Source organism: Antechinus flavipes, chromosome 2 (assembly GCF_016432865.1).
Source record: "Antechinus flavipes isolate AdamAnt ecotype Samford, QLD, Australia chromosome 2, AdamAnt_v2, whole genome shotgun sequence".
NCBI lineage: Eukaryota > Metazoa > Chordata > Mammalia > Dasyuromorphia > Dasyuridae > Antechinus > Antechinus flavipes.
In genome coordinates, this window is record NC_067399.1 from 651,207,152 (window position 1) to 651,222,963 (window position 15,812).

Genomic DNA, 15,812 nt, shown 5'->3' on the forward strand with positions numbered 1-15,812 from the left:
CCTAATGAAGGAAGTTACAAAGGGGAGGCAAATTTATAGTTGATGTTAAAAAAAAAAAACTTTCTAAGAATGAGATGAAGAAATCAATGAGCATTTTGCAAATTTAATTTTTTTTAGTTAACAAAAATCCATTTCACTCCTTTTACATCTTCCCAGGATGGGGGAACGGGGTAGAGCAAAACCTTTGTAATAATATGCATAAACACAACAAAGTTTTATCATATATAAAACATATATGTGTATATATATATATATAATAAAATCACTATTGATCAGAGAAATGCAAATTAAGACAACTCTGAGATACCACTACACACCTGTCAGATTGGCTAGAATGACAGGGAAAGATAATGTGGAATGTTGGAGGGGATGTGGGAAAACTGGGACACTGATGGTGGAGTTGTGAACTGATCCAACCATTCTGGAGAGCAATTTGAAACTATGCTCAAAAAGTTATCAAGCTGTGCATACCCTTTGATCCAGCTGTGTTTCTATTGGGCTTATACCCCAAAGAGATACTAAAGAAAGGAAAGGGACTGTATGTGTCAAAATGTTTGTGGCAGCCCTGTTTGTAGTGGCTAGAAGCTGGAAAATGAATGGATGCCCATCAATTGGAGAATGGTTGAGTAAATTGTGCTATATGAATTATGGAATATTATTGTTCTGTAAGGAATGACCAGCAGGATGAATACAGAGAGCACTGGCGAGACTTACATGAATTGATGCTGAGTGAAATGAGCAGAACCAGGAGATCATTATATACCTCAACAACGATACTGTATGAGGATATATTCTGATGGAAGTGAATTTCTTTGACAAAGAGAAGATCTAACTCAGTTTCAATTGATCAATGATGGACAGAAGCAGCTACACCCAGAGAAGGAACTCTGGGAAACATTTTTGTTTTTCTTCCCAGGTTATTAATACCTTCTGAATCCAATTCTCCCTGTGCAACAAGAGAACTGTTCGGTTCTGCAAACATATATTGTATCTAGGATATACTGAGACATATTTAACATGTATAGGACTGCTTGCCATCTGGGGGAGGGGAAGAAAGGAGGGAGGGGGAAAATCGGAACAGAAGCGAGTGCAAGGGATAATGTTGTAAAAAGTTACTCAGGCATGGATTCTGTCAATAAAAAGTTATAATTATTTTTAAAAATCATATATAATACATAACATACACATGTTATATATCTATTTAATGTATCATTTATATTAAATCCATTCCCCTTTTGTCAGAAAGATAACATGCTTTATCATTAATCTGAAATTTGTGTCAGTTATCGCATTGACCAGAGTTGTTAAGTTTTTCAGAATTGTTTATCTTTCTAATGCTGTCAGGGCAGCTGGATAGAGCACCGGTCTTGGAATCGAGAGGAGTTGGGTTCAAATGTGACCTGGCTACATGACCTGGCCAAGGTGCTTAAGCTGCATCATCCAATAATGTGATTACCGTACTAATTGCTTTCCTGGTTCTGCTTGCTCCAACGAGCATTTAATAATGACAATAGCTATCATCTATCTATATATATCATAGATATCTAATATCTGTATAATAGTGCCTGCTACACTCCAGGCGCTGTACTTTGTAAATGTTCTCTCATTGGACCTCACAAGGTAAGTGTGCTCTTATTATCCCCCGCATCTGACAGATGAAGAAACGAAGGCAGAGTCAAATGACTTGCCCAAAGAGACACAGTTAGTATCTGGGCGAGAACTCGGGTCTTCTGGACATGGGGCCATCCGCTGCCCCATTTATTAAGTGCTTCTGTTCCTGCAGCTCTGCTTGGGTTTGGGGACAAATCTAACAGACCCTCGAAGCAAGGCGCGCACGTTCTATTGGGAGAAACAGCAACTAGATCCCTGAATGGCTAAAGGCAGAGAGGGTGGGTTCCACCCCATTGGAGGGCTTCAAAAGCAAAGGCTGGGCTATTTTTCCGGTTATGGCCACAGGATTCCCCTGTGGCCAAGACCTCTTTTTGTGTTATTCCTTTCTCCAGCTCATTTTACAGATGAGGAAACTGAGGCAAGCAGGATTTCAGTGACTTACCCAGAGTCTCATACCTAGTAGATATCCGAAGCTGGATTTGAACTCTAGGCTTCCTGGCTGCAAGCTGTTCCTCTAGCCACTCGGTGCATTACGGCGCCACCTAGTGACCTCATTAGCTGATCAGGATCAGATTTTTTTTTTTTTTTAATTTTAAGTTTTTATCTTTCCATCTGTCTTTACGCTTCACTCCTCCTAGATCTATTTTTGGGGACTTGGTGATGCAGAATTGTCAAGCCTGTTTCTACATTAATTAATCTTATTGAAATGTACTTTTTCCCTCTTTATTTCATATTTTTGGTTCTCTGGGTAGGAGAAGGGGAAAGATATACAAATAAAAGTGATATAAAAACAACAAAAAAATAATTTTTTTGCAGAGAAACTTTTTTCTTTTTTATGAAGAATTACTGTCCCTATGTATAGAAGAATTGCATATGTTTAACATATTGGATTGCTTGATGTCTAGGAGAAGGGAGGGAGAAAAATTTGAAACACAGTTTTGTAAGGACGAATGTTGAAAACTATCTTTACTTGTATTTTGAAATTTAAAAACTATTATTAAAAATAAAAAAATAAGTCATTGTCCCCATTGTACAGATGAGGAAAACTGAGGCTGAGCAAAGTAAAATGACTTGATATGGGGTACAAACCTAGTAAGTATTAGTTAAGATTTCCACCTGGGTCTTATGCTCTTTTTAATGGACAATATTTCCTTTCATAGGTTTAGTCTCAATGAGGAGTGAGGAAATTACCCAATCCCTTCACCTGATCTGACTTTTCCAACCTCTGCCCATCATCAGAGTGGAAACAGGTCAATGGTCTTGGTATCAATAAGGGCTTGTGTTCTCTGCCAGTTATAGCCGGAAAGGAAGTCGGGATTAAGCAAATGAGCTCTGCTTTAGGATATAGAGAGCTTGGGGATGGGACGGAAAAGTAGACCTGGGGATTCTTTCTCATCAACCATTCCCCTTCAGATGTCCCAGGGCTCGGGGAGACCAGATGGAGGACAGGATGAGGACTTCAGGGCCAGGAAAGGGGGCGATCTCCACGGACAGAGAAAGCCAGGGCATGGACATGCTCAAAGACATTGCCATCCAGTGGTTTATGGAGACCCAGGCACCCCTCATATTGCAAAATGGCACTTTACCCGAGTGGTTCCATGGATTCATCACAAGAAAGTAAGCTTGGCTCTTCTGGCTGGGGTGGGAGATGGGCTTGTTGCTAGGGTTACACAAGGGTGGCAGGTGGTGACCAAAGTGTGGTTTTTTTTGCCTTATTTATATTGTACAATATTGTCCACATTATATTGTTATTATTATGATACATTATATTATTATGATAACAATCTGGCATATATTATTTATATTGTCGGGGATATAGGGCCTGAAGGACCGGGCAGGTGGTCTGGGACAGGTGAAAGGGAGAGCGACGGATTTGTTGGCAGAAGTTCTAGCTAAATATCCTGGCTCAGCTTCTGTTAGGGAAGTCCTTCCTCTGTGTCATCTGTGAAAAGAGGAGAGGGCAGCTGATTTCTGTATCTCCCAAACTGCCTCTGGCTTGGCTTAAAACAAGCAGGGATTGGGGAAAGATAGGGAAAGGACAGTAATGTATTGGTCATCCTTTGGACAAACGGAAGGGTGGTAAAAAGCGTTTGTGTTTATGTTGGGAAAGGACTGCTAAAATGGTGAGAGCAGGGAGGGGTTTTCCCAGAAACCAGCTGCCCCAGAGCAGAGCCCCTCTCTGAGCTTGCTGTTCCTGCCCAAAAGAGGGTGGGGGAAGGAGAGCTTTGGGCTCAAAGCACTGGCTTGACCATTTACAAACTGTGTGATCTTGGACAAATAACTTAAGCCTCTCTGGGCTAAAATTAGGACGCTATCCTAGAAAAAATAATAGGTTCTTAATTTGGGGTCTATGAACTTTTAAAATATGTGTTAATAACTATATTTCAAAGGAATTCATGTTCTTATCCTATATGTTTTATTTGATTAATTAAACAACTTTATTTTAGAAAAGTTTTTATAGATTTAAGCAGAGTGGCAAAGGGTTCCACGATGCCAATCTTGGGGTCCTTTGTTCTAGATTGTGATTCTTTATGATTACATAGAATTTGATGGGTCACCACCAAGCCATCATCCATGGGAAGTGAATCCCGGGCATTGTAGAGATTGTCTAATGTAGGAAGGCACTGAATGGCTGGAAGGAGGGTAAACAAAAGAATCAATCAATCAAGATTGCTGATAGTATCATGGGTCTACAGCTAGAAGGGGTCACCTAGAGCAACCCCCTCTTCATTTTAGAGAGGAGGAGACTCTGGGCAAGTGACTTACTCAAAATAGGTAAGTGACAAACCAGCATTGGAATCTAAGTCTCTGAGCAACAAACTCAATGCTCTATCCACTCTACCACATTATTTGACACAATTTCTTTTTTTCCCCTGAGGCAGCTGGGGTTAAATGACTTGCCCAGGGTCATACAGCTAGGAATGTTAAGTGTCTGAGGTCGGATTTGAACTCAAATCCTCCTGACTTCAGGGCTGGTGCTCTACCCACTGAGCCACCTAGCTGCCCCTATTTGACACAATTTCAAAATCTATAAGATCATCAGACTATTTCACCATTTATCCCACTTTTGGCATTTTATAGGGACAGCTGTATGTCATGAGTCGGGAAAGACAGGAGCGCCAAAGATGGTGGAAGAGATTGGGTGGGATCCTTGAAGGAATATCATGCATCAGTTGCAATAATTCCATAACTCCCTACTCAGCCTTTAACTGGTCTAACTTGGAATATACCAACAAGTATTTGCAAACTCGTTAGCATCGTATTAAAACAGGGATCTAAAGGCTTATGACCAGCTGTTAAATTTTCAGTGGGACCATTTACAGCTCAGAAATTGGCAAATGAAACAAATCAGGGCTTGGTTTAAGATGTAAGAAAAGACAGAGAAAGTATTAATAATGAAAATTAAATTTAAAAGTCCTGAGGACATTGATTTTCTCTGAAGAATTAGTTGTTAAGTGTTTATCAGCACATCCCTGCCTACGGGATCTGTTTACAGCCTCCAGCCACCCTGAGCATAGAGTGCCCTCCTTTGTCCTTGTCTAGCTAAAATAATCGAATTTTAAAAAAATTTTTTGTTATGAGAAACAAAGATTGAAATCGATATAGGCTATAAAATCAAACCAATGTGAAACTGGCTTTGAGACCTCAAGTCAGTCTCTCCATGACTCCTAAGTTTTATTCTGCTTTAAGGCTCTACATTTACCTCTGCCCCAACTCTAGCCATCCTCAAGCCCAGAGATAAACTGACCTCGGCCTCTGATCATATAACAGGCAGAAATGTCAATCCTGGCCTCCGTGGCCCAAATTGTAGCAACAGATTTACCCTCTGGCCACAGTGAAGCTCTTACCTCATCCTGAGTCTCCCTGAGACGTTCTCCTACGGATGAACGGTGTGAGAAGCTTTGGGCCCCTTGTCTCCTCTGCTGGAGAAGGAGCTGGAGGCAAAGCACCAGAAATGGGGACTTGGGACACCGGCGTCCACATCCGTATTCATGGAGGGCATCCCTGGGAGAACCGAGAAGCAGCTGGACATGCTCAGTTATCCAGCAGGAGTGAATGCTCAACGGGAAACACAAGTAAAGGATGATTTGAAATCCTGGAGGGGGATTCATGAGTTGATTGGAAGTGAAGAGGTGGTGGTGGGAGCTTCAGGTTCAAAGGCATTTATTTCTTCCCACCAGACAAGCGGAAGAACTACTTAGAGACAAACCCCTTGGCTGCTTTCTCATCAGGCTGAGTGACAAGGCCATGGGCTACATCCTTTCCTACAGGTAAGTCCTGGACTCTGGTGGGCTCTGGCTTCCTGGGGGAACTTTTCTGGTCTCTACATGCTGATCTACAGAATCTTAGTATCTGTTTTCTCTTCTGTAAAATGGATCACTTGCTTCCTTCCAGATACAGTTCAAGTGCTCTATACCCAATTTTTGATGGGTTTTTTGGTACATAACTATTATTTACTTATTCCCAGCTGAATTTTTTTTTCCTCCAGTAGATTATAAGCTTCCTGAGGGCAGGGACTTATATTTTTGTTCTTGCATCACCAGCCCATAAAATAATACTGACCCATCCTTGGCACTTGATCAATACTTGATGGATGAATGAATAAAATGTCTGGAATATTTCAAAGGTTTTCTCTGACCACGAGACTCTGTGACTTGTTGATTTTCAGAGGATATAACCGTTGCCGCCACTTTGTGATCAGCCAGCTTCAGAACCGGAGGTACCTCATCTCTGGGGACACCTGCAACCACGCCACACTCACCGACCTCATCAACTATTACCAGGGAGCAAAGATAGAACCCTTTGGGGAGACCCTCACCACCGCCTGCCCTCGGGTATGCTGGGGCTCACACTCAATGCATCACGTACTGCGTGGGCTTAGGGGGCGATGTCCTGAGATGTTTGCTGGGAAGATACAAGGTAGAGGAGGCAAAATTCTGCTTTCAGGGAGCTTAGAGAATAACCGAGGAGAGAAGACACAGATTTAAGTCACTGGAAAATGAGGAATAAGATAAGCACAGAGGGGAGATAAAATCTAGCTGGGGTATATAATAGGGTGGGGCTGGTGTTAGGGAGCAGACGGCATCTGAGTTGGAAGGAAATAAGGAAAGCAGGGGATTTCACCTGGGGTCAAGGGAAGGATATTTTTTCTAGGATTTTGGAGCCTAGAGAAAGGGACAAGGTTATGGAAATGGGAAAGCATAAAACTGGAATGGGAATAGAAGCCAGCCTGGATAGAATGTAGGGAGAATTGGGGAAGAAGATCAATCTGAGAGGCTGAAACCCAAGGTGGAATTCATATTCCAGGGTCAGGGCAATTGGAAGCCTCAGAAGTTACTGCCCAGATCTGTCTGATACACTCCCCCTTCTCCTGCAGGGGCACTAAGTCAGAGAGTGGGGACCTGCAGCCTAGCCCATTATGCTAGGTTCCCTTCCCCCAAGGGTGCCTCCCCTCCTTGGCTCTTAGGGGCAGACGCTGCAATAATTCAGTGAGTTTATACAGCACCTAAATCTCTGATGTGGGGGAAACATAAATCAGGTCTGAGTTTCGACTCTGTAACTGACCATCTGCGGGACCCACACAAGTCAATCAACCTCTCATTAAATCTCAACATCCTTATCTGTTAAATGGGGGGCTTCTATCTCATTCTCATGGATAATCCTATTTCATGGAGCTGTTTTTAGGATCAAGCAGCATGTCAAAAAAATAAGCAAGTATTCATTTTTACACAATTTACACAAAGTCCTTTTCTTCACATACATATGTGTAAGATAAGATGAATTTTCCCTCTGTTGTCACACCTTGGTCTAACAAAATACTATGAGACAATAGAGGCCAAATACTATTATTCCCACTTATAGACATGAAAACTGAGAATCAGGGAAATCAAAAATAATAGTGAGATTCTATATTATGCCATAAGGTTTACAAAGCACTTTACATAGTATTTGACCCTCACAAAACCCCGTGAAGTAGGTGCTATTGTGGGTCCCCATTTTACAGATAAGGAAAATTGATGAGAAGTTAATAGAGTTGGTAAATATCTGACTCAAACTCAGATCTTCCCAATATCTTGCCAGCACCTCTCCACTGTGTCACCCAGTTACCATAAGGCTGGGGAGTGACAGAAACAAGGTCCTTTGGCTCCCAGAATTTTTTTCCCTCCACTTGGAAAGACTTTCCTATTCTACCCAGTCCAACTTTGGGCTGGATCGAGAGGTGCTCAAAAGTGATGTCCTTCCCTCTGCCACAGCTCCAGGAGAACAGCTTGTATGACGCCATATCCCTGAACCTCCTGCTGGTTCCCCAGCCTGAATCAACCAGTCCCTCAAGGAGAAGCAAGAATTGGGGGACTTAGAAAATCCGGCTAAAGGCAGGGACTCCGAGGCCAGCCCCACTCCAAAGCCCAAGACTTCCTTTGTCCACTTAAAAAAATCCCCGGAAGAAGACCCTTGGAAAGTCTCAGCAGAGGACAGTGATGTAAGTATTCCCTCAAAGAGCGGCAGTGGGGTGTGATGGGCGCTGCCATTTATTGGCTGTGTGACCATGATGTAAGCTCTCCAGACCCCCATTTCCTCTTTTGTTAGGAGAAAGTTAGACCAGAAGATCTCTACATCCCTTTTAACCTCTAAATGCTCAGGTGCTATACCACAGGGAAGTTAAAGGATCAAATGAAACCATTATTTAGAAACGTTATCTAGTCCTCTTGTTTTCAGAAAAGGAAATGGAGTCCCAGAGAGATTAAGCAATTTGTTTAAAGTCTCACACAGAGCCAGGACTAGAAACCTGTCTGATCTCTCAGCCCAGTGCCTCTTGGGCAGGTTAAGGACCATCTTCCTCCCTTTTTCTCTTGCTAGAAATGAGATCTTTCCCAGCTTTAAATCCACTTCCAGGATTAGAAATTGTGCGTCCAGGAGTAATGATCAATCAATCAGTGAGCACTAATTGAGTACCTACTATGTTCCGAGAATAGTGCTAGGATCTGGGGAGAAGAATATGACATCGAATTAGGATCATTGGACTAAAGAATCCTAAAGCTGGGCAGAGTCTTTGTAACTTACTGTCCACAGACAAGGAGTCCTGGAGAGACTTCAGGGGATTTATAAACTTAGTTGGGGGGAAAAGTGACATTTATTTTGACTCACTTTTGTAATTTATGTTATATGTTTTAAAACATTATTCTAAGAAGGGGTCCTTTCTCCACCAGAGGGGTTCAGTGTCCACAAAAGGTTAAGAACTCCTGCTTTAGGCCAATAGACTCGTTTTACAAGTGGGGAAATTGAGGTAGGGATGAATGGAAAAACTTACAGGAGATCACACAGTGGATGGTAGAGTCTGACCAGTCAAGGAACCAATCAATTAATTAGTTAAGCTTATTAGAGTGCCTCCTGTGCTCAGGCACAGTGTTAGGTGTTGGTCATATAAAGATTAGAGATTGAAATGGGTCTTTGCCCTCCAGGAGCTTACATTCTATTAGTTTGATTGGATCTGAAATATGGGGGATTTTAAATGTGGTTTGACGGGTGGGTTTTGAGCATGTTTCGCTCAAGCCTCTCCCCTTCCTCAGCTCCAAGAAGAAGCGCCTCCTCTGCCTGAGAGAAGTTCTTCCCTTCTGACGGAATCCTTCAGTGACAGGCACTTGGGAAACATCGTATATGCAGAGCTGAAGAAAATGAATCACAACCAGCAGAGCCTGAGCATGGAGGCAGCAGGAATTTCCCATCAGACCCCTTCCCCTGGCAGAGAGCACCAGAGAAAGCCCAGCAGTCTAAGTGGAGGAGAGCCGGCTCCAAAAATCAGGGATGCTCCCCTCCCTCCTTCCCCAAAAGCTACCAAGCTCCTGGAGATGAACTTGGATCCCAATAAGAAATCTCCCACTGTTCCCCATCGCCATGCACTGGAGCCCAACTCCCCTGTGCCCATCTTGACCTCTCTTGGAGACAGGTCTGCCATGGCAAGCTCCCCACCTCATCAGGCTTCTCCCAAGGCTCGGTGCTCCCCTGAATCCAAAGAGAGCGCCCAGGGATTTGCCATCCATACTGTTCCTCAGTCCTTGAGAGACTCATGGCCCAATAAGCCCAGGGAACCCAGCTCTCCAAATACCCACGAACTCCTGCCCAAGGGGAACAGCTCCTATTCTCGGGAAGATCAGACTGCGGCCTCAGAGACCCATGGCTACGAGCCTATCCCCGCTAGGCTGCCCAAGCCAGCCTTTCTCCCACTTAGAGCAACCTATAATCAGCCGGAGGGCCCCGGAGGCTGGGTGGTTAATGCTTATGAGAAGATTCCAGGAAGTCACACAGAGGCCACGTCTTTTTTGCCAAGTAACCCCTATGAGCAGATCCCCTTGAAAGTCCAGGAGACCAAGCAGTCACATAAGGTACATAAGGTATGGCGCATCCCAGGGGACCTGGACATTTTATCCCCATTGCTCTGGGATCTTGGGCTAGGAATTTCCCTTCTCAGATACTCCATTTCCTTCTCCATTAAATGAGCAAAATAATACTGCACAACTGTGAGGGAAGAGCTTTATGAGCTTGAAACATGAATCATTGCCTTTAGGTCATAGATTTAGAGCTAAAATCCAACCCCTTCATTTACAGATGAGGAAATCAAGGATTATTAAAGTTGAAGTGACAACCTCTTCTTCAAAGCCAATTGGCTGGGGAGTGAGGTTGGACTATATAATTTCTAAGGTAGCTTCCAGCTTTTAATCGATGATCCTAAGCATCAGAAATAGAACTTGAACCCAGATCTTCTCATTCCAAATTCATTGTGCTGTCCACCGTAATCCCTCAAGGAAAATTTACCTCAGTCCTGATTCTTAGCCAACTTGTGAATTGTGTGAAAAAATATTTGCCTTTGCCCAGCTTCAAGCACCTACCTGGTGGTTTTTATGATTGATCTTTGGAAGCAGAAAGGAACCCTGGAGAATACCTAGTCTAATCTCCCACTTAGTGTGTAATCTTATGGATAACCTCTCCGATGGGGGCTCATCCTTCCTCTGCATGCACAGTTATAGTAATAAAAAGCTTGCTTTTGCCTAAAGTACCCCGTCCCAAAGATCAATAGTTCTGATGGTTAAAAAAGCCTTCCTAATGCTGAGTGAAATCTGGTTTCCTATGATTTCCTGCATCATTCTGAGCTCTGCCCTCTGAGACCCCCATAGAATGTCTGATCGCCTCTTTCTGCCATTTGACAGTTCCTAATATGAGCATCTAAAGTTGTTCAGTCAGCCAACACACACTTATTAAGTACCTACTATATGCAGGTACTTGCTAAATGCTATTGATACGAGGAAAGGCAAAAACATAGCGTCTGCCCTCAAGGAACTCACAGTCTAATGCAAGGGAGACAATGTGCAATAACTATGATCATAGAAGACATAGAGAGGAAATATGGAAGACAGTCTTAGAGAGAAGACATGGCAATGAAGTGGGGGTGAGAAAGGGAGGCTGGGAAAGGTCTCTAAAAGGAAGCCAAGAGGTCAAGGGAAAGGGGAGAGTGTTCCCCTCCTGAGTTAAGCCCAGATTTGAGCTTTCTCTGCCTCACATACTCTGGATGTGACTCTGTGTCCTTTCTGGATTTGTTTTTCCATTTGTAACATGAAGGGCTCTGACTTGATGCGTTCCTATGACATGTGCCGAGCACATGGTAGGCACACAATAAATCCTTGTTGATCAATTATATAATTTCTAAAATCCCTTCCAACTCTGATTTCCCATGAATCTCTCAATACTTGAGCAGCTGTGATTACTGACTCTCTCATTCCTTCCTCTCTTCTCCCTACTTCTGGCTCACTCCCTTTTTCCTCTTCTCCATCTTCCAGGTTGAAAAACACAAGAGGTTCTTCTTCATGGACCGGAAGAATAAGCAGTGATGAGCCAGAACCTGCTGGCTGTTTCAGCAGCAAAGAGCTCAGAGGAGAGAAGCCTGGGGTTTGAGGAAAGTTCCCAGGGTCAACAGCTGACCAAGGGGCTTGGGTCACTCAGGATCCAGTCAACTGCAGAACTTGTAATCCCAGACTCCTGGGCCCAGCATAGACACAAAAACTGAAAACAAGAGCTTAAAAATAAAACCTGAGGGACCTAAGCTCGAGGCCTTGGACTTTGTAGGAGAAATGAACCTGTAAAGGAGAGTCTTAGAAGATCAGAGCTGCTGAGATACCACTACACACCTGTCAGATTGGCTGGAATGACAGGGAAAGATAATGCAGAATGTTGGATGGGATGCGGGAAAACTGGGACACTGATATGTTGTTGGTGGAACTGTGAATACATCCAGCCATTCTGGAGAGCAATTTGGAATTATGCTCAAAAAGTTATCAAACTGTGCATACCCTTTGGCCCACCAGTGTTACTACTGGGCTTATATCCCAAAGAGATCTTAAAGAAGGGAAAGGGATCTATATGTGCAAGAATGTGTGTGGCAGCCCTCTTTGTAGTGGCAAGAAACTGGAAAATGAAAGGATGCCCATCAATTGGAGAATGGCTAAATAAACTGTGGTACATGAATATTATGGAATATTATTGTTCGGTAAGAAATGACCAACAGGATGATTTTAGAGAGGCCTGGAGAGACTGACATGAGCTGATGCTGAGTGAAATGAGCAGGTCAGGAGATCATTATATACTTCAACAACAAGACTATATGATGATCAATTCTGATGGACGTGGCCACCTTCAGCAATGAGATGAACCAAATCAGTTCCAATGGAGCAGTAAAGAACTGAACCAGCTACACCTAGCAAAAGAACTCTGGGAGATGACTATGAACCACTACATAGAATTCCCAATCTCTCTATTTTTTTCTGCCTGCATTTTTGATTTCCTTCACAGGCTAATTGTACACTATTTCATAATCTGATCCTTTTTGTACAGTAAAATAACTGTTTGGACATGTATGCATATATTGTATTTAACTTATACTTTAACATATTTAACATGTAATGATCAACCTGCCATCTGGGGAAGGAGGTGGAGGGAAAGAGGGGAAAAATTGGAACAAAAGGTTCAGCAATTGTCAATGCTGTAAAATTACCCATGCATATAACTTGTAAATAAAAAGCTATAATAATAATAATAATAATAAAAAGATCAGAGCAGGATGAGCCTTCACAGGTCACTAAATTAAGTTGCTTCATTTTATAGATGAAAGAATCAAGGCCCAGAGAAGGGAAGTGGCTTACTCAGCATCACACAGCAAAACCAGGGCAGAGTGGAATCTGGACTGCTTCTTGCCTCCTAGGCCAATGACTCCATCATTCAGTGCTTTCACTCAGTTCTTCCTCATTTGTATGTCTCTAGCAAAATCTCCTATGGAGCAAGGGGCCAGTAAGGCGGGAAGGAGGGAATAAGCATTTATTAAGTACTTACTATAGGCCTGGCATTGTACTAAACACTTTATAAACATATCTCATTTGATAGCAAAGAAATAGTAAAAAAAAAAAAAAAACAGTTTGCTCTATTTTAAAGAAATGCTTTATCAATATTCTTCAAAATACACGCATACATTGCCACCACTTTCCAAAGCCTATCCTCTCCTCAACAGAACTCTCCCTTCTTAATAAAACCCAGATTTAAGCAAAACAAAGTAATACATTTCCAACAATGCATGTTTCATTGGGCATTTCCTCTCCATGAAGAAGTAAAACTCTTTTAATCCTAATTTCAATACTGCCTAAAAACTTGGTTCTCTATTAAATTGGAGAGTATCATATAGAAAACGCAAAATGGCTAATGATCAGGAAAAATACATGGCAATTGTTATTTCTTTTCCACTTACCTCCCAGGCCAAGGGCTGCCCTAATGTGAATTGAATCCCCAAAGCACACACTCATTATGTGGGCATTGAAGAGGAAGTGTATCTCCTTCTGGGAAGATGCTAGGGCCCTCAAAGGCAACGTGTTCTGTTTAAAATTTGTCCACTTCCAGAAAATTATGAGTCAGATATTGGCAAAATGAGACTTGCTAAGTCATTCTCTTCAGGAGCCCCAGCATTTGCAATCAGTGAATCTGCTTTGGTGCCCCAGCTCTGACATCTATTAACCTGTGTGACCCTGGGCAAATTAGCTAGGGTTGCATTCCCTACCTATTCTCCCCACCCATAAGGTTGATATGAGAAAAGTATTTTGTAGGTTTGCATGGGCTAGAGTATTGGAAATTTCCATTACAATTTCAAGAGCCTACAATGACCGAGAACCTTCCACTCTGGACACTGATGGAAGTCCCTTCCAGGGAAAACACCCCTTCAATGTTGCTGCATGTGGTTTGTCTGAGGAGTGCCCTTAGGAGCCTCTTAAGCATTTCAAACTGAGAGTTTCAGGCCCCAGAGCTCAGTGCAGACCAGGGAGCCTCAGACAGCTGGACTTCAATGAATTATGGGTCTTGGAAGTCAACTAGGTAGTAGAATAAAAGCTACTTGAGGACTGGGATTATTTCATCTGGCTTTGTTCTTCAGCACCTAGAACAGCTCCTGGCACGTTATAGTTGCTTCTGGTCAATTATGAGGTTGGGGCTGTCCCATAGCTCCCCCACTCCTCATTTATGATAGAAGGAAATGGCCCTGGCTCACTGACTTAAATCATCAAAACTAAGTTCAAGCTTGAATTCTCCATGAAACCCCCCTTGATGACTTCAGCTCACAGGGATCTCTTCTTTCTTTAAATTAAGTATAATAATGTTCAATCAAGGCCCTAGAGAATGAACAGTAAAAGTCTTTGCCTCCTTTCTGCAGAAAGGTGAAGAATCTTGCAAAATTGTGCAGACACAAGGGAATATGTCTATCCTCCTTAGAGTAGCATTAATCGTGAGTAGTTGATGGATGTGACTGGAGAGGAACAATAACCCGACTCTGAGAGTATTCCTGTGTGTTTAGTGGAGGGATATTAGTGTTGATCCTTGGGCAGTCTTTGGAGAACTGGGTAGAGATTCTCAGAGGATTTGGTTTGTCCCTAAAGTGAACTTTCATATAGAATCATGGGAAGAATGGAGAATTAAAGTAGGCATCAACCTGTCTCTCCTCACCCCACCCCAAACACATACCCAATCATCTCTTGGCTAAACATCCAGGGCAACTTTTTTTTAAATTTTCATTTAAAGCTCTTTTGTTCAGATTTACTAGTTTCTGCTGGACCACCACAGATGTCTCCAACTCCTGCCACCTAAACCAGGGGATCATTTCATATCTATCACAAAGTCATGGTAGCAATGAGGCGGAATGTCACTGAATGGTTCTCTGATTGACAGCCCTTATTTGAGGCCTGAGCCAAATGTTTAATAAATTTCCATCAATTCTTCATCAAAAATTTCCTAAGGGTTTCCAGAGCACTTATTATTCAGTACTTGAGGCAGAAGAGTGAAATAGAGGCAAAGATAGTCAAAACAGGATCTCCCTGGCTTCCTTTAAGATTCAACTAAAATCCTACCTTCTACAGAAGGCCTATCTCAATCCTTCTTAATTCTAGGGCCTTCCTTCTACAAATTATTTGTGATTTATCCTGTCTCAAACTTGCATTTTGTATATTTGTAGCTTGAGGATGAAGCTGTCTTTTGCTTCTTTTTGTATCCCCAACTCTTTGCACAATGCCTGGCACATAAAAGACATCTAATAAATGTTTATGATTAATTGAGGTGGTTCCTGTCAACAAAAAGGTTTTACAATCTAGTGGAGAAGTGTCATCTACATCTAGTTTAGTGACTAAGTAAATTCCCTCTCTTGGCATGGGGGGGTGGAGTTTGCATATTCTAAGAAAATTTGTGGAGAGGATGATGTTTAAGCCAGAGAAATAACTCTTTCAAGGTGGACCTTCTCAAATAATACTGTGCAAGAATTAGCTTCTTACACTTTTCATTTCTCCATGAGCTCAACTCCTAGGCAAACAGTAGATGCATAATGTTTGTCAAATCATCAACTGCTTATTGCATATTTCCAAGAGGATGTTCTGTAGACATGTCAAAATCAACAAGTCCAAAATGAAACCAATCTCTCTCTCTAAACTCAACGCTCTTTTGAACTTCCTTGTTTCTGTTGAGGGCACTATGACCCTTCCAGCCTTCCAGGTCTGAAATCTTGGATTCATCCTTAATTCCTCTCTTCCCCACTCTCTCTCCAACCAGTTGTCAAGTCTGGCCAATTCTTCTTCCATATCCTCCCATCCATCTCTTTATCTCCTTCAGAGAGCATTCAAGTTCTTATTACT

The 15,812-nt window shown here is 42.4% G+C and overlaps 1 protein-coding gene across 1 annotated transcript in view; it reads left to right on the forward strand.

Annotated features, from left to right (window-relative positions):
* SH2D7 (SH2 domain containing 7) overlaps window positions 1-11,492 on the forward strand; it is a 28,572-nt gene extending 17,080 nt beyond the window's left edge. The window contains exons 3-8 of the mRNA XM_051973860.1: window positions 3,025-3,228; window positions 5,793-5,882; window positions 6,281-6,446; window positions 7,866-7,913; window positions 9,180-10,001; window positions 11,442-11,492. Of these exons, the coding sequence (XP_051829820.1) occupies window positions 3,025-3,228; window positions 5,793-5,882; window positions 6,281-6,446; window positions 7,866-7,913; window positions 9,180-10,001; window positions 11,442-11,492 (1,381 nt within the window). The remainder of the gene's footprint in view (window positions 1-3,024; window positions 3,229-5,792; window positions 5,883-6,280; window positions 6,447-7,865; window positions 7,914-9,179; window positions 10,002-11,441) is intronic.
* Window positions 11,493-15,812: the final 4,320 nt, after the last annotated feature.